The sequence below is a fragment of the Thyridium curvatum genome, assembly GCF_004353045.1.
Source record: "Thyridium curvatum strain D216 chromosome Unknown NODE_79_length_189696_cov_84.187462, whole genome shotgun sequence".
Lineage (NCBI taxonomy): Eukaryota > Fungi > Ascomycota > Sordariomycetes > Thyridiales > Thyridiaceae > Thyridium > Thyridium curvatum.
Genome location: NW_022156834.1, coordinates 38,022 through 63,027, shown reverse-complemented (window position 1 = coordinate 63,027; position 25,006 = coordinate 38,022). Strand labels below are relative to the sequence as shown.

At 54.9% G+C, this 25,006-nt stretch overlaps 6 protein-coding genes across 6 annotated transcripts; 2 read left to right on the top strand and 4 right to left on the bottom strand.

Annotated features, from left to right (window-relative positions):
• Nucleotides 1-821: 821 nt before the first annotated feature.
• On the top strand, nt 822-1,886 carry E0L32_010122 (uncharacterized protein; the record flags this gene model as incomplete). Its single annotated transcript, XM_031132705.1, has 2 exons — nt 822-1,222; nt 1,613-1,886. 2 exons carry the CDS (start codon nt 822-824, stop codon nt 1,884-1,886), a joined length of 675 nt encoding a protein of 224 aa, XP_030990103.1.
• A 1,676-nt stretch (nt 1,887-3,562) lies between these two features.
• On the bottom strand, nt 3,563-6,571 carry E0L32_010121 (uncharacterized protein; the record flags this gene model as incomplete). Its single annotated transcript, XM_031132704.1, has 3 exons — nt 3,563-5,814; nt 5,875-6,087; nt 6,142-6,571. The coding sequence occupies 3 exons, from the start codon at nt 6,569-6,571 to the stop codon at nt 3,563-3,565; spliced, it is 2,895 nt and encodes a 964-aa protein (XP_030990102.1).
• A 1,261-nt stretch (nt 6,572-7,832) lies between these two features.
• E0L32_010120 (uncharacterized protein) lies at nt 7,833-10,658 on the bottom strand (the record flags this gene model as incomplete). The annotated part of the gene is made up of 3 exons (XM_031132703.1): nt 7,833-9,326; nt 9,557-10,369; nt 10,428-10,658. The coding sequence occupies 3 exons, from the start codon at nt 10,656-10,658 to the stop codon at nt 7,833-7,835; spliced, it is 2,538 nt and encodes an 845-aa protein (XP_030990101.1).
• An 808-nt stretch (nt 10,659-11,466) lies between these two features.
• On the top strand, nt 11,467-12,140 carry E0L32_010119 (uncharacterized protein; the record flags this gene model as incomplete). The annotated part of the gene is made up of 7 exons (XM_031132702.1): nt 11,467-11,518; nt 11,577-11,599; nt 11,659-11,692; nt 11,751-11,785; nt 11,859-11,885; nt 11,951-12,020; nt 12,076-12,140. The coding sequence occupies 7 exons, from the start codon at nt 11,467-11,469 to the stop codon at nt 12,138-12,140; spliced, it is 306 nt and encodes a 101-aa protein (XP_030990100.1).
• A 1,078-nt stretch (nt 12,141-13,218) lies between these two features.
• Nucleotides 13,219-15,515, bottom strand: E0L32_010118 (uncharacterized protein; the record flags this gene model as incomplete). Its single annotated transcript, XM_031132701.1, has 3 exons — nt 13,219-14,848; nt 14,905-15,194; nt 15,345-15,515. 3 exons carry the CDS (start codon nt 15,513-15,515, stop codon nt 13,219-13,221), a joined length of 2,091 nt encoding a protein of 696 aa, XP_030990099.1.
• A 7,876-nt stretch (nt 15,516-23,391) lies between these two features.
• E0L32_010117 (uncharacterized protein) lies at nt 23,392-24,539 on the bottom strand (the record flags this gene model as incomplete). Its single annotated transcript, XM_031132700.1, has 3 exons — nt 23,392-23,685; nt 23,747-24,192; nt 24,251-24,539. The coding sequence occupies 3 exons, from the start codon at nt 24,537-24,539 to the stop codon at nt 23,392-23,394; spliced, it is 1,029 nt and encodes a 342-aa protein (XP_030990098.1).
• Nucleotides 24,540-25,006: the final 467 nt, after the last annotated feature.

Sequence of the window (25,006 nt, the reverse complement as noted above, 5' to 3'; positions counted from 1 at the left end):
AAGCGCGTTCACAAAGGAGAGTGGCGGCCGCTGAAAAGTGGTGAAGGTGAGGTGGAAGTGAGGCGGAAGTGAGGTCGACGTAGAAGCTCAAGTGAACAGAAGTCGAGTGTCTGGACGCCGCGAAGGAAGAAGAGGGGGGAGAAGGAGGCCCGCCAAGTCCAGATATAAGTCGGTCGGGATACACACGATGGTGGAGCAGTGGGCTCGAAGATTCCAGCAGCCGGAGCCGTGTATTAAACAAAATTGGAATAAACGGAGAAACAGAAGAGGCTGAAGACCAGCAGATGAAGAAGGACACTGCGGTTGTTTCCTAGGCCGGCCAGGCAGAAATGAAGATATGAAAGGGAAAGCCCAGACGCAAGCCAAGATCCACACAGGGTTGGACGTGGTTCAACAGCTCCTCCTCTCTGGTCGGTCCTCTTTGGGAATGCCCGTACTCTTGTATCTATGCGAGTACGTCGTCCACCTGCGGCCCTGTGGCCTGACGGCAGATCATCGTGGGGACTGCGAGCGAGATCCAGCGAGAGATACATACACACATACCTTGTACACACACACACACAGAGAGAGAGAGAGAGAGAGCGCGAGAGCTTGGGGCAGGGATCCGGGATATGGCAAGACTGACAGGAGCAGGGATTCACTTGATCCTTGGGACGCACATACCCACACCTACCTGGGACACCCGCCTCTGGGAATCGGCTGCATCAATGGGTAAAAAGAGATCTGAAGCTTGGCATCAAACGCGAGCAGCGGGTACCGGAAATTTGGTGATACGCCGTTCCTGTCCACACCATCTCACAGCAGGTACCTCGTGCACCAAGATGGAAAGGCCAGTGACACAAATCGAAGAGCATCCTGGCCCCTCCCTCACCATCGCCAGTTCGTGGATAAACGGGGTCGCCGACCGGGATGAAGGACCCCTCCCCCAAGGATCGTTGCGCATGTGCCATCCAGTCGCCCGAGCTGAGGAGCACGCAGATGAGGAAGAGCGATGGGCGACCACAGTGGAGAAGCAGAGGTCGTCTGGATGTCGGACAGAGTTACCACCAGGCAATTACGGCTACGGCTACGGGCAGGCCGGCCAGACTCTGTTCGCCTGTTTGAGACGAGGAGCACTGCGCGCCAGTCGACGAGGAGATTGCCTCTGTGGTTCCGGCGGCACTTTTGAGCCGAACATCAGCGACCGGTGCCATGGCCGCCACCAGGGCGAGCAGGGACCGGGGTCAGTAGGAAGCTGCAGGACGAGATCGGGACGAGTGGCGGTTGGGCCATGTCTTGATGTGGCCGTTTTGGCAGTGGCCCATATCTGGTTGGACGAGACGGGGCAGCGATGAGGTTGGAGAGAGGAGAGGCGACAAGTGAGAGAGACAGCGAGTGCGAGAGCCTCCTTGTTGCAGGGGTGGTGTGTGGTGTATGGTGTGAGTGGTATGAGCGGCATGCGTACCTTGCATGAGCACGAACCTCGACTGTCTGTGTGCTTCAATATTGTCAGTACGAAGTACATCATGTACAGAAGGAGGCCAGGCATGCCAAGAGTATTCGCTGTGGGGTAAATGGAAGCCAAAACAGCCCTGGCGATAAGATAGTCGCCCCAAACTAGCGACAAATACAGGTACCCCTTCAGCCAATATTCTATGCGGGGCGACCTGTCCAGGGAGCCGCTTCCTGCCCTGTCGGCTCCATCAGGCACAGAAATTCTGCAACACAGGGGCCAAGCAATCCCCGACAAACCCCTGCCCGAGAAACGCAGCTCCCTCGCCCGATGCATCCATCCCATCCAGTCGACTGTTTCACGCGACATCCTCTCGACACAACAGGACCTCCCCCCAAACCCTAGATACAGACTGGACCTACTCAGACCTACCAGACCTATCGAGCTTGCGTAACCCAGACGGAAAAACAGTGTGCCCATATTTGGTCCAGGTCTTTGCGGCGGCTAGGGTCATTCATCCTCCCGATCACCACTTGGTTGGCTCCCACTTACACAGATTTACCGCCGGGCCCCGCCCACCGTTGGCGCCGGCGTCTGTAACGGACAGAACGTTTGCGATATATATGGCCACCGTGAGCCCATGCCGACTGTCCAATCTCGCTATTCTCGTATGTTTCAACCTTGCTTGCTTTTTCTTCTACTAGCATGTTTCTATTCTGTGTTCTTTTGCTCACAGATAGGTGGTATTGATGCTATTCTGGATCGCCCATGTGCGGGGCCGGCGCCACTTGTGGTAGCTAAGTAGTTAAAGTCTCCAGAGATATCGCGAAACATTCTCGTCCCGTCTGCGAAAGAAGGCGTTTCAACTCTGATCTCTGGCCCACGCCCCGGTCCAGCCTGCCATTTTCTTCTCCATATCCCACGAGGCTGGGCTATCTCATTCCGAATTTCCGATCACGGTTCTTTGGATGTGAGCCCAGGATTCCCCGTCTCATCGTCCGTGCATCCTCCTGCCATCTCTTGGTCCGCAACACTTGCAAGCTCCTGATCGCAATTCTTCCGGTGTCTGATCAACGTGCACCGCCCGCACGGCATCAATGGTGGCGAAAAGAAACCAGGACTTATCTCTCTCCTCTTCAGTAGCCAGTAGACACTTTTGATTGTCAACCAGACCTCCTTGTTTCCAGTATACTCGCTGAGCTTCCTTGACGTCCAAGCTCGCCTTCTGGATGTCTTGTTTCAGAATCCCCCGTCCCAAAGCGTTAGGATTTTTCTGTTAGCCTCCCCCGAAATTCCAGACACGCGCCGTTTCACCTCAACTCGTCGGCAGCTGCCACTTAAGATCCTGGTAAGAAAAAGAGAGCCCAGCTCCGCGAAGCAACGCCGGGCCAGGGTGTACGCGCTTGCGGCCGACCTTTTCTTTTTGGGCATCCCACTCCGGAGCCATAAAGCTTATCTAGATCTCGGCCAGGGTCGACACACGTGCCTCGTTGCGGCGCCGAGGTGGGTGTAATTGGGCATATACAAGTACAGAGTGCCTAACCCTCAGGGATTGCGTCTCAAAGAGAAACCTAGCAAAGCGCCTACTGTTTACAAGATGAAAATGAACAAACTGGCCTCGTCCTTGGCGGAACGCAAGATGAATCAGAAATATGGCTCTGTAGCAGCACGAGAGGCAAGGTGTGTGTTGTTATAGGTTCATCAATTTAGGAAATGTTTCTGTTTCTGAAAAGTCGACTAATTAATCCCATGCTGCTGTTGTGACCCTAAACGCCTCATCCCAACACATGAATATTCCAAGACTGCATTTCATCGTGATAACAAACACACACAGTAAAGAAACAAACGTCGGCCGTATTCCATAATATCTTGGGGTTGCATTTTCCGTACTGCATCGTCCATTGATCGTGCCTCGCGTTTCGTACGTTTCCAAGTTCTCGTCTTTCATCATCAAAAACATCGCTTTTTGTCCAGGCCCTCGAACAAAACCAATACAAAAAGCAAGAAACATAAAGAGAGAGAAAGCTTCCAAGCCCTTCCTTTCTATCCGGGTATCCTCATTAAAACATGAAATATTGAAAAACAACACACAAAAAATCTTACACTCCACGAGAACGATCGATTGTCGGATCACCACGGCTCGCCACCGGAGCCCGCCTGGTCAGCGCCGCCATCCACCACGCCCTGAGGCGGCGCGGGCGTGCCGGCAGCCGACACGGCCGCGGCGTACTTGGCGTTGGCGACGCTGACGTGGTGCGAGAGCTTCGGCATCGACGCGAGCGGGTACTCGTCCCGCTCGTCGAGGCTGTCCGACCGGCCGCGCTTCTGCCCGGCGCGCGGCCCGGCCAGCGAGCCCGTCGTCGCCGACCGCGACAGCTGGTTCCGCACGCCCTGGTTCGAGTGCGACCTGTGGAACTGCGGAGCGCCGGCGCCGGTGCCGGCGGCGGGGACGCCCTGCGGAGCCGTGGCGTCCGAGGACGGCGGGGGCATCGAGTCGTCCCAGGTCGGGGGCGCCGCGCCGCTGCCGTCCCCGGCGGCCACCGTCTGCATCCAGCTCTGCGGCTGGCCGTTCCAGGCGGCGGCGTCTCCCTTGTCGTCGGCGCTGGCGACCGTCGCGGCCCAGTGCGACGACGACACGTTCGGCTTCGCGTCGCTCGGGGCCAGGCCGTGGTTCCACATGTGGCTCGGGTTGCCGTGCTGAGGCGGTCCCTGGCTGCTGAAGTCAAAGTTGGTCGTCCACGAAGGCTGCAGCCTGGTGTCCATCGCGGGCATCGAGTTCGCATCCCAGCCCTGGAAAGAGCTGCTAGGGTCGCAGTCCACCGGAGACTCGTCGTAGACACTGACACCGCCGGCTGTCGCGTAAAGCGAGTCGGGGGCGGACATCATGGTGCTCTTGGTGTCCATGGCCGGGTTGGACATGAAGCTAAGGTGGCCGTTCATGTCGTGCTGGTGAGCGGCGCTCAGGCCGTTGGCATATGTCGAGTGGAAGCTGGCACTGGGCGGAGGCGTCGCCAGCCCGTGAGGCAGAGAGTCGAGGATGCTGATGGCACCTGGGCCGTACGGGACAGAGCCGTGGTGGCCAGAGGGCATGCCCAGAGGGGACTGCTGGTCCCAGGCGGAGCCAAAGTTCTCGTTCATAGCCGCAGTCAAGTGCTGCTGGTAGCCGGGGCCAGGAGACATGATCGCATCGCGGTTGACAGGCGGCTGGCTGGACCCGGACACGAGGGCGTGCTGCTGGTGATACTGCGAGGTCGGGTCGATGGCGGTCAAGAATCTCCAGGTGGTTCCCACTGAGTTGTTGATGATCTTCCCCTTGTCGTCCAGACCGTGCATCGTCTCAAAGGTCCAGAGGATGACGGCGCGCCTGGTCCACTGTCCGCTCCCAGGGGGGCAAGACCAGAGCTCCTGGAACATGGCAATCTTCTTGACAAGGTCCATCTGAGTAGGCTCCTTGGAGGCGTGAGTCCTGTTGCCCTTCTCGTCATACTCGACCTTGACCTTGGACTTGTTGACCTGCGGGTGTTTGGCGAAGGTAGCCAAGTGGCTGAGCATGGTGGCCCATTCCGGCGCAGGGAAGGGAACAGCGAGCTGCTGGCGGCGGAGGCGAGCGGTGACCGAGCAGTCACAGCGGGCGTGGTTCTCGCAGCCCTGTCGGTGCACATACTGGACACCCATCTCGCGAGTGACCTCCACAACGGGCGGGTCGGTCTTCTCATCCCTGGTCAGCTGCCAAGGTCTGGCAAGGCGCGTCACCGCCTTCCAGGTGTGGTTCTGCAGGGCCGGCTGCTCAATGGTGATCTCCACCAGGCTGTTGAGCTCAGAACCCTCGGGGAACTGATCCGGCTCTTGCACGTCCAGGGTCACGTGGAAATGGAGGATATCCCGCAAGTTGTTCTGAACAACCTCCTCGAGTGGGGTGTAGAGGTCAGGGAAGTTCTCCTCCCAGTCTTGGCTGAGCTCTTTGACGGAGCTCGCCTCCTTCTGGCTGAGAGTGCGAGCGTACTCCTGCAGAAGGGTGCCACGGATGATCTTACCACGCTCCGGCCACTCCTCTCGCTTGAGATTGAGGCCGAGATGAGGGTAAAGCTTGGGGTTCAGCTTCTCGCCGCTTGGAGCGAAACCAGTGCCACGAAGAGGGCCATCCATCTCAACCTCGACCGAGTTGTTGGACACGAGGATCCAGCAGAGACTGGGGCGAACAGTGACCAAGGCATCTGACGCCAGGAGCTGGGCAAAGTACTCATAGTTGGGTCGCTCGTCAGGGAGACGACCCTCAGAGAGAGCACGCAGCACAGGGTTGTCCTTGAAGGACTCGGTCTCAATCGAGTCTCTTCTGTCGTCCTTCTTCTCCTTTCCAGGAAAGAAGAAGTGGTCTTTTCGAGCTTCATGTTAGCCACGGGACTCACTCTTTGAGCTACAAGGATTTCAAGAGAGGTACTCACAACACCTGTGGTGGATGAAGAAGTTCTTCAGCACCTGAATGTGACTGGACACCTGCTTACGCTCTCGCCTCATGAGCTTGCTTGGCTTCTCGCCTGGCGGCAGTGAGATGCAGTAGGCGACCCAGAGATACTCGCTGATGAGCATATTGCGGCCGTGCTGCTGGCCCCTCATTGTGTACTTTCTCCTTCCCATCTGGGGAATCAGGAGCAGGGCTGTCATTTCTCATTAGAATACAGTTGAAAGCAGCATGTGTGACAAGTACTCACCATCGAGAAAGGCATCCTCGAGAAAGTCAGGCCAGATCTGGGCCGTCTTGTAGTCCTTCTCTGCCTGCTTCTTGCGGTAGGCCTGGAACTGAGGAGACAGGTAGATGGGGTTAATACCATGCCTCTGGCGCCTCTGGAGGTGAAGCTGATGGCGGCGGAGCTTGAGATTGCTGCCGGGGCCATAGTGGGAGTCCAGAGACTGTGTAGGGACGATAGGGGGAGTTGGGATAGAGTGGGGGAGAGAGGTGAGGGCGGAGAGGTTCTGGGAGCAGAGCGTCAAGGCTCCGAGATGCTGAGGCTGAGCATTGCCCGAGGACTCTCGGAGAGGCTGCCTGGGCCCGGATACCTGCTGGCGCCTGTCATAGTAGTCGGCTGTGGATGTGTTTGGGGAATAGCGCTGGGATGGCAGCACGGGGCGAGGAAGCTCCATCCTTGCTGGGCGGTATATAAAAGAGGGGAATCTCTATGTGGCAAACCTCGACGACTGAAATGCTGGACACAGCCTTGCGAAGAATTCAAGTTGCCTTTGTGGAATAGAGAGAGCAGGGAACCTTGGATAAAGAGAATGAATGAGAAATGTTGGAAGGAATGGTCCCTGATCGAGGTGCGAGCCAGAGGGTAAAATATGCAGATGCCTCCAGGAACCACCGGCATGAAGGGGGGGATGGGGATTGGAGGTGGACACATCGTATATCGTCCTGCTTGGTCGATACACTGACTGGAATGGATGCCATTCGCGATAGATCCATAACGACAGCCCTCTCCCCGTCCCCCAGGATCGAGTGGGTGATCGGTAGTGTCGAGTATAGTTCTGGATCGCATAGCAAAGGGCGAGGGCCTTTGTGAGGGCGAGGGTACCCGGCCAGCACGGCCAGAGTACCTCGCCTGCCCGTCGTGGGCTGCATCGTGGGCCAGGTTCCGCTGCTGGTAGCTTTCGACTGGTATGCAAAGGGAGAAGAGGGTGTGGGCGTGAGAAAGGAGATCATGGTACCAAGGCAGGCCCAGTAGCTCTGTGCAGGTATTGTCTCTCCTCCCAACCTAGCACTGAAGGGCAGCAGCAGCAACGCACCAGACCCGTCCAGAGAGGTTTAGCCTGGCAAATTGTCACCTGTAGCCTCTCTTGCTTAGTGGCGAAAGGGAATGCCCGACGAGCTGCCAAACTCCACCAGACGCGCTCTGGCAGGCATGCAACGAAATTAAGCATCGCGTGCACAGGAGGTCAGGACTTGGGGTGGGCACCTGCAAGCATACTAAAGGGAGATCGCCGCTCTGCAATAGCCAGATCTAGCTGCTCCCCCAGGGTAGAAAAAAGAGAGGGCCGAGGCCACAGAAACGGCAGACAGGCGTGGAGGCGCGACCTGGCTGTGAAGGAGGTGAAGAAGTGGAGCAGCTGGCGCTCCGCTACAGATGGCCTCCAGCAAATGGTGGCCCTCCCAGGGCTGGAATAATGTTGGAATCATAATTATGGACATTTCCTGGCTCTCCTTGGTCCAAGGGCGCCCTAGCGAACAATTCGATAAACCACCACCGCAGGAGTGTACCATTGCTTTCGCCCTGTCCAACCGTCAGATTGTTGGTATCCTTCCTTGCAATTGTGGCTGCTGCCGTTCATGATGTTCTGGGGTATCTTTCATGCGTATCTATGCCTATCTGAGACCTGGGAGTCGATACTCCGGTTCTTCATCAGACCTTCATACCTCGTCCTCCTCCTCGTCTCCTCCAATATTGACCTTCTTCCGGCCCCTCCCTATGAGCTGTTGGAGTGCTACCTTGTTCACCTGCCCGCCAATCTTCTTCTGCATCTTGGCGATCTCCTCCTCAGCATCCACTGCCTCCGCCTCGGCAAAGTCTAATACGAGCTTGCGGCCTAACAGATGGGTGTCCCGAAGCGCGTTGAGTGCGTTTTCAGCCTCCCTCGGTGAAACAAACTCTGCAAATGCGAAACCGCGCGAAGAGTTGCCAAACTTCTTTGGAACCCGCACGGAACGGAGCTGCCCGTACGTGCCGAACAAGGTTCGTACATCCTTCTTGGTGGCCTCGAATGGCAGGTTCTTGATGACGATCTTGGTCCTCTGACCCGCGAGCTTTTTGGCTCGATCCTCCCGTCTCCGCTCCTCAGCCGCGTCCAGGCCCCTATGGGACGCCTTCACAGACAGAGTGTGTGCCTGGAGTACATGGCCGTCCATGACCTTGAGGGCTGCCATGGCCTGCTCCTTGGTGCGAAACTCGCAGAAGCCAAAGCCCATGCTGAGCACTTGCCCTGGCTTCTTGGGATCTGTCTTGGTCTTGACTCGGGCGGAGACAAATCCATCCAAGGGCTTGAACGCCTCAGCAAGTTGGTCTGTCGTAGTGGCGAAATTAAGATTGCGGACGAATAGCGAGGTTGTCTCGAGCTGATCGTGTGTGTCATCACGTTCCAGCAGTTCGGCCGCCGAGAGTTTCTGGGTGCCTGCGGGGCGATCGCTCGCGGGCGGGACCTTTTGCTGCGGTACGTCCTTGAAGATGTTCTTGGGCGCCTTTTCGAGAAACAAGATGGAGTCTTTGATTCGTCGATAAGCTAGCCTTGCAAAGGCGGCCTTTGCGTGTGCGGGCTGTGCAAACTCGACAATAGCAATCGTTCCACTCGGCGGCATGAGCACCCGAAGGACAGTGCCTTGCTCCTCAAACATGGTCCGGAGCTCTTCCAGCGTAGTCCCATAAGGGAAATTTTTAACCAGTATCGCAGTGTCGCCGCGCTGGCGTGATTTGAAAGCATCAAGATCGACGCCATTGGCCGCAAAGTACGATTTCGTCTCCTGGATGATCGAGGTCTCTGCGATGGCCTGCTTGACGCTGGCATCAGCCGAGCTAGGGTCGAGCAGCGAGGATTTGGACACGCCCAATCGATCTGCCACGGACGCGTTGACGGCGTCTTGACTCATGTAGAGCGCATTCCAGTTGAAAGAGGTCGACGCCGCCTCCGCCTTCTTCCTGATCAGATTCTGCTTTTTCAAGGGCAGCTGCGAGATTGCAAACTCGTCCAGCGTGCTATCCTTCTTGGGCATAGCGGGGAGTACGTGGAGGAGTCGGCCTTGGAATGTTTTGCCATCGGCCTGCTGGAATGCAGCTATCGCGGATGAAGGGTCCGCGAAATGAACCATAGCGTAACCCTTGCTTGATCCTCCGCTCCCGACAGGAAGATGTACCTAAGCAGACAGAACTTAGTAAAAAGTCAAACGAGGATCCAAAACATGACTGATCATGTCTCCAACACTCGGTCTTTCTGTCAGATCACAGAGCATCTACTAAAATACTTGGCCCAGGTTCTCATCAAATACCGTTTTTGGTATAAGCTGTCCCTATCAGGGGTTCATCATAGAAAGGAGTGGAGTGGGTGTTTCAAAATGAGAAAAATGAGACGTGATGTAAGGCTTACCTCTTCTAGCGAGCCAAAGGTCTCGAAAAAGGCTCTCAGGTCATCTTCCGTGGTACTGTATGGCAGATTTCGCACAAAGAGCCTCGCGGTCTTCTGAAGCAGTTCCAGAGCACTCTCCTCTCCAGGTGCTTCCGCCACGACCCCGTCATGCTTGCCCTCATCTGACAGGCTTGGCTGGCCCTCGTCGGGGGCTTTGGTTTCAACCTTGGCCGGAGTCTCATGTTGCTCCGGACTTGCCACCCTCATCGAGGGGTTCGCTGTGACGTTTGGATCATCAGCATCGACCAAATCGAGCAAACGATTCGTCCGAGACCTAAGCCACTCGTCGTCCGTTGTGTCATTTTGTCGCACTTGAGTGGGCTGCTGCTCTGCCGTCTGTTGCGGGTTCTGGGGTTCTGGGTCCGTGACGGGATCCGCGACGGGATCCGCAGCCTGGTCCGTCACAACATTCCTCGAGGTTCCCGCATCTGGCCACCGCCCCTCTTCATTTTGTGTCTGTCTTGGTCGAGCCGGTATCGTCTCATACTCGTCATCGCTCTCGGCCTCCACCTGAGGGGCCGGCTGCACGGGCTCGTCGAGAGTGATGGCATTGTCTTCCAGATCCTCGCGTCTTTTCGGTCTTTGGCCTGGGTGCATCGCCTCGAGAAACTCCTTGAGCTTCGGGTCGGATTCGTCTAGCTCTTCACGTTTCCGTTTCTTGGAGCTAGGCTGATCCTCTGAGACAGATGTCGCCGCCGCCTCGGCTTTCTTGGCCAAGGCAATCCCTTCATTCCTCTGAGCCCTCCGGGAAGTTGGGAGGGATGGGTCTGAAATCTGTGGAATGTGAGCTATGTACGAGCGAATCAATGACGGTGATGGTGGTCGCCCTTACAGGTCGGGCTATCTCGACTGCCACTTTTGACATGCGGATGTATGATCGGTTGAAGTATTTGACTGCGTCGGCCGCATCTTTGGGGGTCTTGTAGCCGACATAGCCAATTCGCCTCCTGGGAATCAGTTTGATGTCTGTGACCTCTCGTCCATTGGCCCCAAAGTGCTTCCTGAATTCTGCCTCGGTGAGGGTCGACGGAAGGTTCTTGACGAAGATCCTGGACGACTCCATGGCGACTGCGGTGTTTGAGTCTGTTCCGGCTGGAACAAAATCGAGTATGACTTCCGTCACCTGCTGCACACCATTGGACTTGATGTCATGTCGTGGAGGGAGGGAAAGCCAGGTCTCCGTTGCGACACACTATTTATATTTTCTTGCAGGCTTTTGGGAGGTTTCTTTCCCTCTAAAAATTTTGGCAAGTGGCAGATGCTGGTCGCCAGAAAAAAAAGAGGTGCTTATCTTATCGCCGACCCTTGTCGATATGGGCATGACAACAAGTGCCAATGGGTGAACAGTGCGTCTTCGCCTTGTTGAGCCGCGCTTGCGTTTCATTGCCAGGGGGTAGCTGGTGTGTTAGCGCTGGCAACAGGGATCCACCTGGCCTGTGCTTCTTGGTGCTCCTGCTAGATCCTATGGATTACAGAGGAGTCGCGTCCAGTCCAGTGGTTCCCCTTATTACGGTCTTGTTCAGTGGGACCTCCATCCACATTGTTGTCTTTGTGACAGTTCAAACCATTCCCGACCCTTTGGACTCGAGCTCTTGCGCGTAGGCTTCATTGCTCCTTTCAACGTGCCTCGACAATTGTGTTTGCCTTGTTTGCGCTACTCGCACTGCTCTCTTCACGACTTTCAAGTCGCCTATACAAACAAGGTGAGTTCTAGCGCGCAACTGGGAAAAGGGGGGGCCGCCACCCTCAACCTTCACATTCCCCCACCTTGACTACACATCGTCATGTCGCAACAAGGAATCCACTAACCCGTCGCTGCCAGTCAAACTTGACTTGTCGATATAGCCTCTGTATTTCTCCCATCTAGCACCATGGCGGACACCAAGGCGACTGGCTCCCAGGCCCCGCGGGAGAAGCTGGAAGGTTTGTCTCTGCTGACTCCCAATTGATCTTGTTGCGCCTGGCTGACATTGTCCCCAAGCCCAGGTCAAGTCTGCCGATATGGTACGATTGCGATATGCCCGTACCCTCTTCGAGCTCTACGATTGCTTACACCACATTAGACCGAGGAGATGCAAACTGAGGTTATCGAAGTCGGTATGTTGCGACAACGGAGCCCATACACACAAGAGGCTCGTGCTAATGCCTCCTGTAGCCCAGGAAGCCATGGTCAAGTTCAGCATTGAGAAGGTTCGCAACTCGGATCGCACTTCTGGAAATATAAGAGCATTCTGAAGTTAACGACATTAACACCGTTGTCCAGGACATCGCGCAGCACATCAAGAAGACCGTACGTTACTACCTATCGTCCTTCCTGCCTGCCATATATTGCCAGCGAAGACTGATCCAGAGCAGTTCGACGACCGAAAGGGGCCTACTTGGCACTGCATCGTGGGACGAAACTTTGGTAGCTTTGTCACTCATGGTAAGACGTCTCCTTGGCCAGTTTCCCGCATCATTCAGCGCCTGACGCCCTCCAGAAACTAAGCATTTCATCTACTTCTACCTCGGTCACTGCGCGATTCTCCTGTTCAAGACCCAGTAGGTGATCTTTGGGTCGGCAAGGTGTTTGGGGGGAGACATGGCAACCTCGATGAAGACCAAAACCGTGTATTGGAGTACCGGGCTATACAGGGAATCATCACGATGAATGATCAATGATCATGAGACGAACATGGGGTGCACGTTCATCAAGCAGACTTACTTAATCAGTTGCAAAAAAGCATCCGCAACTCACGTGGAACTCGTTCCATGATTCAATCGAAGAATATTATATCTTCTGTGCCACCCTTTTTTGATCACCCTGGACATTTGCCTGGTGACGTCTTTAACCAGCAGGCTGGCTATGGATGCTCGTGCTGGATGTATGTGCGCTTTCTCGGGCTTTTGGCATATGTCCATTCTTGAGGTGATGTACGCAACTGGTGGTTCTAACTGGTTTTGGTTCTCAATTGTCCTGATGTATGCGAAATGACATATTGGGCTCTGTCGCATATCGGGCTCGAAAATCGACCAATTAGCAGTTTTCCACAAGTATACGAGAAGCCAGAGGTCAGAGTTTGCCCGACGCAGGTGACGTGCTGCCTGGTTGCCTATCGTTGCCTGGTGTTGTCTTCAAGAACTGCCCGTCTTGGGTGGCAGTGTCTTTGCCACGGCCCGGCTTCGAGGAAACTTCACACGGTCCTTGATATCTCATTTGAATTCATTTCTGTAATTTTGCATCTCAAGATCATACCAATCTTGTCTGTCTGATCTTATTCAGAAAGTCCCCCCTTTCCTTCTTCTAGTGAAAGAAATATCATCCTGGTATCGTAAAAGGTCCTGTAAAACAGGAAAACAAAGAACGCCGTGCTGGAAGAAATTGAAGGTCTGTCTCGCTCATTGGACATCCCTTTTTTTCTTTCCAAATGCAAAAGCCTGGTGATACCGTGGAATGACCCGAGATGAAGGGAAGTCATCTTGGTGTCTGTTTCCGTAATGCATGTGCTGTTGGGAAGGAGGACGTAGGAAAAACAAACAAGGAAAGAAAGAAATAACGACCATGCTGAGACCCATTGGAGACATCCCAGTCTCCAATAATGCAAAGGGGGAAACCATACTCCAAGCACCACTGTCAGGTGCGACTATTTCTCAGCCTCTCGGTAGATCTCCGTCTTCATCTCCTGTAGACGCTGTCGCATATCCAACAAGTCATCCATCTTATCCTTCGGTGGATTATCCAGTCCCACCATCTCTCTATGCAGAGCCTCATACTTCTCGTAGCAGAGCTTGAACTTGACCGCCTTGTTGACAAGGTCCGAGGAAAATCGCTGACGCTTGGAACGAGAGTCGGAATCCTGGTCGAGTCTCCGCTTTTTGGCAACGATGATGCGCTCGTCGCCTTGCTCGAGGTCTGAGGCATTCGTTGGCGGTGAGGACGCGAGTGGGGACGACTTCGCCGGCGACGTGTTCTTTGACTTGTTCAAAGAAGCTCCCGAGCTAGTACCTCGCGAGTGCTGACTTGCGTCCGAGGGCCGGTGCTTGTAAGACTGCACGGGAGGCGCAACCTTGATCTCCTTTGACTTGAACCGTTTGCTCAGAGGTGTACCGGAACTCGAGCTGCTATCATCGTCGTCCCTGGCCCTCTTCACAGGCTGCGGCTTGGAGACTACCCGCCTCACAGGCTCCTTGGGTGAATCGCGCAGCATTTCGCGCACTGTCTCGCGTACTGGCTTCTTGGGCAGACCTTTTGCCGTCTCCTTCTCAGCTGGCTTGGGTTTGGGTGGCAATGTGTCCCTGACCGGTTTCTCCACCTTTTTCTCAGGGGGAGGCTTCGACGACTTGGAGAGCGGTACAGTCGTCGACAGGGGCGCCTCGTCAGAAGAACTATCAGAGTCGCTGATGAACTCCTTGGACTTGAACTTGCCCATGGTGTTAGTGGAGTTTGTTGCTTTCGTAGCTGGCTTGGTCGGAGACGTCTTGGGAGAAGCCTTGGCGGCCGGGGCCTTTTTGTTGGACAGTAAACGTTTGGTCTGAGCCTCCCGCTCGCTGATCTTTTTGGATTTGCCCGGCAGCGGCTGAGAAGAAGACCTGACCATAGCCTCTCCAGCCTTGATTGACTTCGACTTATCCTCGCTGTCGTCCTTGTTGCTGCTTGAGTCGCCGCTGGAATCTTCCGCCTTTTGAACCTTGATCTTCGGTGCCGCGGGACCTCTCGCAATCGTTGCTTGTTTGATGCTCAAACACTTGCCCTTGCCCCTCTCTTCGCGGGGCAGGAGCCGGTCCCATTCGGGCTCCGATGCAGTAAGCCTCATCTTGTCGTATTGTCGGACCGCGTGGTCGATTGCCTGTTGACGTTCCTCGCCGCTGGCATATTCGTGGTTCCAGACGTCCAGCTCCTTCCAGTACATCTTCTTGAGCACGTACTTCCTCGTGTCCTTGTCCAGATCCGCAACCTTTTCGAGGGCGATCTTGAAATCGTCTTCTGAGGAGCCAGGGTATTTGTTCCACAGGGAGTCGTAGTTCTGTTCTCGGAAGGCCAGCTCGTGAATGATTGGAGACCGTGCCTGTTTCGACTTCTCGGCTGCCTGCTGCGACACGGAACCGGCACCCATGGAAGGTGATCCAATAGCACTCAATGCTGGACTCGTGGGTAGGGAGCGTGTAGTCGAAGTGCTGTATGAGGCTGTCTTGCTTGCGAGCGATTTCTTGCCGACCTTGAGGCCGTTGACACCACGCTTCGTGCTCGGCGGGGGTCCTTCGAGTACGGCAGTCCTAGTAAAATGGTCAGTCTCGAGGAGTTCCTGAAATTGTCCCAATAGTTAACTCACGAGTTCTCCTTCTTGTCAGCACTGGCTTGCGCGAGAGAGCTTTGGAGAGCAGCGATGTCTGCATCCAGGCCAGTCTCAGCCTTTCGGCCTGCTGGTGGCGAGGCACCGGTCCTTGCACGCTCATTGCCAAATGTATTTGTGAGCTCAGGTTTCTTGAATAAAGACTGAGCGGGGTTGGGTAGTCTCTCTGCTACCCTCGACGATTCGCTTGGGTCCGTCATGTACAGGTCGTAGGGCTGAAAATCGGCATTTCGGGGCAGTTGATGGGTAGATGATCCGTAGACCAACGTCTGTTGACATGTTAGCGGAGGGTTCCAGCCTGGATCTGGAGGAAGGGAGCTCCTCAATTCTCGATGCAAATGCACAGGTGCTGCTGGAGAGAGGAGGGAATAGGCGAGGAACCCAGGTCCGGGGTTCGCCGTTGTTGGATCAGTACTTACGGGAGTGTTGCCCAACGCCAACTTGATCTCTTGGCCACTCTGCACGCAGGCAATCATGCCCTCGAGGACGCTGTCGCTGAGATTGATGGCAAACGCCTGCATTGGCAAGCCCGCCGTCGCTTTGGGCGAGCTCTCCAACTGGAGGCCCGCTTCGTTGATTTGGAGCACCATCCCGAACCACAACAATGGAGAGAGAGCCCCGTCGTTGGGAAGAGGATGGGCAAGAAGTGTCGAGGGGGTGTTGGAAACGTCAAAATATTCTGATCGGGAGCTGATGAATTTCTCGAGGTGGAAATTGTGAGTTTGGAGGCAAAGACAGGCTGAGCCGGTCTCGAGTCCAAGGGCAGTTGCAGGTGCTGGTTGCCGTAGTGCAAGGGCGTTACATCGTTGGCACGGCCCCTACCAACTTGAGAGCGGAGTTTCGGGAGGGATCAAGGATCGATGCTGTCGGTCGAGGTGTCGGCTCGAGAAAGGAAGTTTACTTGAGAGAAGTCCAAAACCCTGGGTAAGTGAAAGGTGAGGAGGAGGAAGAGGATGACGAGAAAGAAGTGGGAGAAGACGGGTGAGTGAGGCAGGACGATGTCGTACTTGGACAGGGCCAAGAGAGAGGGACGGAGGTCTGGTACTGCTGCTGGTACGGGCAGGCAGTGGATGTGGATGGTAGGGTAGGTAGAGGCAGGCTGCTCGGAATGGTGGGTGAGCGAGCGAGCGCAGCAGTACTTTACGGAGACCAAGGAGGGCGGAGCGTGGTAGCAGGGACAAAGCAGCCGACTTGGTTGTTCAAGGCTGGTTCCGCACAAGTACTCCCTGCTTGGTCGCGACCACAAGTACCAATGACTAGGCCCGCCCTAAAACCCGCCCGCCTAGCTAGCCACTGTCTGCCCCAGCGGTCGTGCGGGCGCGCTACACCAGAGGCCTGGAGAAAGAAGGTTCGCTTCAGATGGGCGGCCCCCCAGGCTAGAAGGTACAAGCGCAGACGAGGCCGAACACCCAGGCCGTCGTACTTGTGATGTACCTCTGTCCAAGAGGCGGCAGGGGTCAGGGTTTCTCGGATGCAGGATGCAGCTGGCTGCATGTCACTGATGTGTGTCTCGCCCAGTACCTACCTACCTATCGACCTGACCTGACGACCCCGAATTGAGCAAGAAGCGAAAGAGTCACTCTCTCGTGGTTCTTTGACTTGACAGCTCCGGTTCGACGATATCCAAGAAGAAGAGTCGGCTTCAAAGGCGCCAATCTGACAAAGAAACGGAAAAAGAGAGATCAAATCAAAGGATCATCCTCCTGTTCCTTTTGTTGAGGGCATTTGGTTCAGATTGAGCACTCGAGCGGGTCAAAGATTGGTCGACTCGCATCGACAACATCGACACTAGATAGCGGTGGTGGTGGCAGAACAATGCAGTAGTGCTGTCTCCATGTCCCGAAGCCCAAGTTAGTGTATACCTGCTATCTACCCTTTCTTCATGACTGTCTCTCGCTTATTGCGCTTTAGTAGGGATACCTACCTGATGTGGTACCGCAGGCTCGTCTGTCCGTGTGTGTCTGTTGAACAGCGTCCTCCGACCTAACCAAATACTTGCTCCCCGTGAGCAAAATAGATGCCCGACGTGTTGACCACCAACGGCTTGACAAGTCACTAAACAGAGGCGACAGCAAGTAGAGCAGCAAAGCAAGCAGCAAAGCAGGCTTGGATGTTCGGTGTCGATCACTGTGGCTCATTCGAGAGCCCTTCGCATCCCATCCGTTCATCCACTCATGGTATGGGCGTGTGCGCGTGGTCTGCTGGCCCCATCCCGGCGGATGGGGCATCCCGAGTGTGGCCCGGTCTCCATCGACTTGTCACCACTTCCCCCCAATCACAGGTGCCTGTCCGTCCTTCCAGACCTCAATAAACACTCGACTTATGGTCTACTTGGTACCTTACCTCCGTGCACACATGCAGGGTGGCCTGGGTGGGGGTGGTCCCCTTCTTCTCGAGAGAGGTGTCGGCGCTGACATATAATGATGAGCAATCCATCGAATCCATAAGCAGGCATACATGGCAGAAGACGTCGAAAGAAAGAGTGCGAACAAGACCGGTCGGCATGACATGCCAGGTACTCTGATTCATGGAGGCATTGGTTGGCAATCAGCCGTACCGGCAACACCCAGTTTCGCTTGCAGACGAGGTGCTCCATGTGCCCCGGTTTAGACCACGCTGCGGAGACAACGAGAGAGGCATGTGTCTGGGCTTGCCGTCCGCCAGGACTGACTGGCCTGACATCACTTCACCTCCTGTCTGCTCCCCCCAATTGATGAGAGTGTCCACCCCGTCGCCCGTCAGGGAGGAAGGCCAAACGAGAAGCGACTTTGTTGAGCCAATCCTGGCCTTTTGCGCTGTTTTGCGCCCTCTACCGTGGCCATTTATGATTCTCCGGAACTCGCGCATGTGCCTGACCCGTCAATGGGAACCATCGATGCAGGTAGCATTGCTTGCTGGCAGACGATACCCTCCGGTTTACTCCTTGTCCTTTCCCCGCTCTCTACTCTATCCTCCGTGCCATCCGTCCCTTCTTTTGCATCACGCCGAAGGGATTTTCTGCACCGATGTACCTTAATGCAGGCTGGGTCTGGGCACTGGAGCTATCTCGTTCCAATGGGTGGGTGGTGGAGGAAGAGTGGTCGAGATAGCGACACTTTTTTCAGGAGCCATTCCCTTTCTGATAGTCGAAAACCACTAGTCGCCTCCTAGTAGCGCTTGACACTAGGACCATGGTTCACCGGCAACACCCTCTTTGCACAGTCCAGAGCTCTCGATGCATCTGTGGCCGACAAATCGGAAGAGCAAATGCTTGTCACTGCGTAGACGGAGGGCTTTCGACTCGGCTAAGTATCATCAGAGAGAGTGTGGGGAAAATCGGACCTCTCGTGGCAGATTTACCTCCATCGAGGTAGTCCACGAGAACAAAGTCGAGAGACTAAACAAGCATCTGGACGTTTTTTTCCTTGCTTCCTGGAATGAACTCCTCCGGCATTTGTCCCAGTTGCTTGGAAACAAATGCCACCAGTCAAATCCGCCAAACACGCTCCCGCCGTAAACACATTCCTCGAGGGTCTTCCCGACCTCCTCACAGCACGAGATGGAGATTTGCTGCCAGTAGTTACCACGCTTGATTTTCATATCTAAGCTCTGCCTGGCATATTACCTAGATACGCCACCGACGTGACATGTCCATATCATTTAAAAAAAACTTGACTACCTGCCTCCCTTAGACGGTTGCTAAATGGGGATTCTCCACGGCGTTAGCATAGCAACCCCCCTGGATCTATTAGACAATGTGCAACACGTGCGTACACTCCTCGATGATTCGGTTACTATAGCTTTGAACGTACTTATGTACAGTCCTTTCCGTCCTGCTGAGATGCAGCAGTTCCTGCATGTGTTCCGTACCCGGCCACTTCTTCCGGGAGCCAACCTTTCTTTTGCAGGCGTGCATTCCGACCAGTTCCTCAGGTTGGATGAGGGTGTTCCCGGATGTCTCAGTTTGATCCCTCTGCCAAGCCATTCCAGGACGCACCTAGCGGCCCCAAACCTGGCAAGCCGGTGCCGCCACATTCCGGCCAGCCTCCCTTGTCGCTTAGCTAAATTGCTCTATGGATCGATTTCGCACGCGATCATAAATGAACGACATCCGTCCCCCATGAAGTGAGTGTCAGGGCGCGGTGGTGGATGTGAGACTACGACTAGCGAGCGAGGCTCTTCAGGACCCCCATCCAACACGATGCACCGCTGGGAAACTGAGCGGACCGGCCCTGTTTGATCGAAGCGATTGTGGATTTCGACAAGGACGATACCCAGCAGACCCGCGAGCCGTGTCGTGGCCAGCATGAATTCACCAATTTATCTGCAGTCATAGTGGGTGCAATATCCCCCCTGCCCCTTTCACTGCCTCAAAAATATTACAGACTCGGACAGCTTCTCTATCAACCCTCATCTCGAAGATCATGAAACAGGAGCTTGGGGCTCAATGTGCTTCTGTGTTCCCCGAGTTTTTTGCTGGAGAAGCCTAGCTCGGTAAGGTGAGGCGACCTGCATGATCACAGCCATTCATGTGCATGCGGGCACGTCCTTTATGATCCCAGGACTCTGGGCTGCATCTGTGTCACCCATCCTCCTGGCTTTGGCTGTGCAAAAGCCCAGCGGTATAGGCCCGACTGCCAGGTCACTTGTACGCCGTGGTCACTCGTACTCCGTCGGTGAGGGCTCGTGCAACACCAGAACGGTAGCAACATGACTCCACGTCTGGTGGCTTGCTGACTTTGAACGCTCGGTAGGTCTCGTAGAAAAGGCGGGAGCCAAGGTAGAGCCTCGCTAGCTTTGTCGAGATGCAGTTCGAGGGTTGTGGGAGAAGATCTACAGGATCAACAGTTTGCCACAGAAACACTGGCTGAGATGCCCAAACTCAAGATACACTGACCGAGAGCTACTCGGCATGCCATTCTTTCTCGGCCGGCTTCAAATGGCTTTCTCAGAGGCAAGGGATCACCGAACCTTGACAACGGACTAGCTAGCGAGATTGCAGAGGATGCTCTCGACTCCGGCAATCGGGTTATCTGTCAGCAACCATGTCTCCTTCGAGATGCCTCCTATTAGCGGCTATTCAGGTCCTCCAGCAAGGTAACTGTTGACCTGTTGACTGTACAGCCAGCGTCAGCTGCAAGCCCCCGTCTTGCGGAGCACTGTAGACAGAAGGCATATGCGCAGTGATTTCATAAGCACCCACCCCCCCTCCAAGCGGTTGACGGCTTCCCACATGAACGTGACGGTCTCACTCTGGGTAGCACAGTTCCTTACCTCTCGGTCGGTGATGCAGCACACGAGGAGAGTGGTCAGACCGGAGCAGTGGTTCTCTCTCATAGTCTTACCTGTAAGCTTCGATGTGCTGAGAATGCAACCTGTCGCTGACTGCGCTTCGCATCCGTTTTGGATGCGGCCCATAAAAGGCAGTCTTATAGCCCACCCAGGGGGGGATGTCCGCCATTGGAGCTGACAGGTCCCTCCCCTGGGCGCAGTCGCTTTGGTAGGGCTGTTCCAGTCGGGCACCATGTACGTAGGAGATGTATGTAGGTACATGAGACACGCTGGGTAACCAGTGAGGTGGCAGGCAAGCGACATGCTCCTAGCCTGCGTCGATCCGCCATCTGCAGGGGTTTCGTGAAGACCAACCACCAACCGCGCAAGACGAGACGATCCGGGAATGCGGTACCTCAGACTGCAAACCAAGGTTCGAGAGGAGGTGGTCGAGATGGTCTGGAAGCGTGTGAATAAATATTCCACGACCAACTGCAGCTTTCCTATCTTGTCTTGAAACAACAACAGAGGACAACGGAAAGAAGTCTGCCTGCCGGGCTTTTGCATACGTAGAGGGCAGAAGGGGTAATTCAGCAGCCGGCATTTGCGCAACAGTATTCCCTGGCCGGACGACGTGATGACTGGCCGGACATCGTGCTGACTGACTGAGTCTGCCCATTATTTTCCTTCTACTGTCTTGCCCACGGCATCGGCAGACTCAAGAGCGGGCGGCGCAAGCTGATTTATTACGAAGTACTGACCCGGGTCAACCACGGCAGGCCCGAGCTGTGTGTGAGATGGAGCCAACGTTTGCGATTGGCAGGTCCTTTGGCGGAGGCGCTGCTGGGAGGGTGGTACTCGACACCACCCTCAGCTGTTTTGCAAATACCCGGCAGGTACAAGAACGGCTCGGTGCAACTGATGGACGCTTTCTGGGGACGTACGGCCAATTTCTGGTGCAGCAGAGGAGCAAAACATCATTGATGCGGCACTACTTGTACTCAGAAAGCGGGGGTGTCGCAATATGTGTGCGTTGCTCCAGGAGCAAGTGAGGGAGGGGATTTACGGACAGACGATCATACACACACTTGTTTGCACGCTCGTCCACACTTGTGTAAAGTAGGTAAAGAACGCATACTGGCGGTCCCTACCTACCTAGGTACGGTACCTACCTGCCTGCCTACACTCGAGTGCCGCCAACATTGCCGCTTGTATCAAAATGTATCTCGCCATGCTTCTGCCTGAACGACGTCGTCGAACAGCCTCACAAGGCGGAGACTCTCGTTCAAACAGATCATGGACAGCATCACTCCCCTTGCCATATTCACGACAAGAAATCAAAGGTAGCCAAGAAAGCCACCAACCCGTCCGTCAATGTCATGCATCGTATCCATTGGTGGGGATCCCGCGTTCCCGTCCATCTCCTCTAAAAAAAGAGGGAGGGGCGGATCGACACACCTTAGCCCCCCCGCCCTCTGGCCCCCAGTTCGTCCGTCCAGCGTGAGAGACGAGCTGGTGTCTGCAGAATGCCCAGCTGCCAAGCTCCAGGAAACCCGGACGCATCAACCGCGCAGAAAGCTACGTTACGATCCCATCCTTGATGTGAGGTTCATAAAGGGTATGCGGCAAGGGGGGCCATTTTATTGCCCTCCTACTTTACGGCATATATATATCTACCAGACCCGGGGAAATTCCTAATCGAGGCTCCCTTGGGCTGGGGTTTACTTCCGAGATGGACGCCAGCCCCTCGAGTCGAGCGCACACCTGCGTGCATGGCACGATGGGCAGTGGCTCGGAGGCCGATGAAGAACGGCCGGCGTCTTCCTTTGCATGGGCTGCTTCGGGCGGAGGGATTGGTCCTCGTCAACTGACAGGTCTTGGAAAATAGAAGACCAGAAAAGCAAAAATACTGCTTCTCGATCTGACCGCCGTCCATAAGACATGGGCCCCCTCCACAACCCGTATTCTGACGTATTTGCCTTCACTATAGCTGTAACCCGTGCCCCTTCTTGCCCTGTCTTGCCTCTCTACTTGTGATCTATCTTTGGGGTACTGAGGAACGGGGGCCCGCTCTGTGTGGCAGATCGACACTGCTTAGTAGATCTGTTATGGAGTCGTTGGGAGCAAAACTTCCCGGGAAGCCGACTGCCCAGACTGGTTGCTGGTCTAAACTAGTACCGCCGATCTGCCGTATGTCTGCAAGTCCTCGGTGCCTATCACGTACCCTCGCAAATGGTGTGAAGGTGTGGAAGCCCCCTAGTGGAATCTGCTTGTGTGCCTTGATGGTCGAACTATCTCGGCCTGCCTGAAACTTGATGGGACAGCAAACCAACCGATTTGTATTCTGTCTGTGAATGGCCTGTCTCTCCCCTATGCATGTGTTTCGGCACTCGAGGTTCTACGATTGATCTGCCGGTACAAATGATGGCAGTTGACGTGAAACCGCCATTGCTTTAGCCCAGAAGGCTAGGCAGCGTTCTCTATCATCCATCTGTTCACGCGGTTTCGTTTCAACTCAAATGTTTCGTCTGAACTTTATCTCATGAACTACCTTGGACTGTCTAGTTGTCTAGTACTTGAAACCGTCTCTCTGGTCCCATGGACAGCGAGTATGCGGGATGTGGACCTGCCTTAGTTCAAGAGCCATGAAAAGATCATGGGCCGCATAAAACTCTAAATTGGGGGAAGAAATACAAAAGGCCGCTTTGGAAAGGAGGAAGAAGAGCATGTGAGATGTGATTCTCGCCGGCCTTCTGCGGACTAGGCCGACACCATCGAGTATGTGAAGGCGCCATGATGCAGGTTTCGAAGGCTTATTCCATTCTATAGCCTTACTCGAAGGCAACCGTTGATCCAGATACTCAACAGTTGTGCCCCTATTCTATCTTCTGGGGACCGTCTATGCACGATAAAAGGTTGAATTTCAGTCAGCGAAATGATGCCTGTGTCGTCTATTTCACTGGAGCGAGTAACTACAGCGATCCCTGAGAATAGAAACTCAACCTCGAAACAATGCTTTATCATCTATGATCTAGTCTAGGTCCGTCTAAGGGTCTAGCATCTATGTGTAACTCTATAATGCGTCTAATCAAGTTCTTGTTCCTCTAAACTCCATGATCTAATGTCTCTGCTGATGCCCTTTCTCGAGATGTTCGTCAATGTTGCAGAATGGTTGTCGCTAAATGAAGAAAAGAAGAAACGGTCTTCGCACTCCTTCTAGACATCAGTTCGCTGAAAGACTCCCCACCAGCACTCGACTTGCGGCGTATCTTCATCCTCCTCCCAATCATCCTGGCCTGGCACGAGTCCTTCCTCCACACAGACCAAGGGCATGGGTTGTTGCTCCATGATCTGTCTGAACTTGGACAACAGATTGACCGTAGTCTCATCCCGGCGGGGCACCATGACCAAAGCTCGGGCAGCGGAAGGGAGGCACAGCTGGTCGTGGATAGCTCCGGCAAGAAGTTCCGGGTGCTCGTCGTCGTACAGCGGATCAGCGGCGAGGACAATCTAGAGACAGGTAAGTCTAAGGATCTATACATGGGAGGATTGAGACGTGTCTCAGGCCTACCTGGTACTCGTGTTTCTTGTGGAAGATTTCTTGGTCGATCTCATCCTCCTCTCCACCCCAGGTTAGAGCACCGGAGTCCACTTGGCCTCCAAGCGACTCTATGATCTGGCGATTCTGCTCCACATTGAAAACGAGATTCGACATGATGATGGGCAGGTCGCTGAGGACGACCTTGCTTTTCCAAATTGCCGCAGCCGCCAAACCCAACAAGCCGGTGCCGCTTCCCAGTTCCAGAGCCGTGGCAGGTCCGCCCTCCCGGTCAGCGGCCAGCAGGTGGCGCATGGAGGTCTCGGCAAACTGGCCTAGCATAAGAGCCAGGAGGTATGAGGAGCCCCATGTCTTCAGCCCCAGAGAGTCGCCGGTTAGCGGCGGTTCCCTAATGGCGAGCTCGAACGCTGCATGATCGCTCCGCTCAAACGGCCAGCACCTTGTGATTTCTCCCATAGCTATGGACACAGATGAGTGATTGTACCCTTACTGAGAGAGGGTCATTTGGTGGCTTACCAGCACGCCCACATCTCTCAGAAAGCCGCTTGCTCGCCTCCGTCCACAGTTCTTCCCTCAGGTCCTCATCCTCGATCCAGTCCAGGTTGCTTTTGATGATGTTGGAAAGATACGCCGAGACCTGTCGGCGTAGCTGAACAGTAGTATCCTGCTCTCGTTGGATCTCGGCCCGTGAGATCTTGAAGTTCCACACCGGGGGATCAACTCTGAGTTGCTGGAGGCAGTCAAAGAGAAGCTCAAAGGCAGGCTTCTGCCAGAGTTGGGGAAAGTCTTCCGGGGAACAAGCCATTGTGAGAACGCACAACGACGGATGGGAGACAGACGAGAAGGATCGAAATTGGGCAACGCCAGAAGAAAGAGTGAGAGCACCCGACACGGATGAGATGAGGGAGTGAAGCTATTCCGAGCCGCTACCGAGACATGACCACTACGAGAGACGTCGAGCGGATTTGAGAGACCGGATATAAGCCAGACTTACGAAGCCACCATGTACAAATCACGATAAGACCCAAGGAGGTCTTGAGACCCTTAATAAAGCGCCCCCGCGACGGCGGTCTGGGCCTGATCACGGTGGGTCGGCGCCTTTTTTTTTTCTTCATCAAACAAAAAAAGGATGGCCAAAACATCAAGTCAGAGGAAGCTAAGATATGGCTCGCGATAGCCATTGACGGCAAAGGTGGAGCCCACGTGATGATAGAGGTACGTACCTGGAGGAGTCACAGCGAGCGCTGTTTTTATATCTGGTCCAGGAGCAAA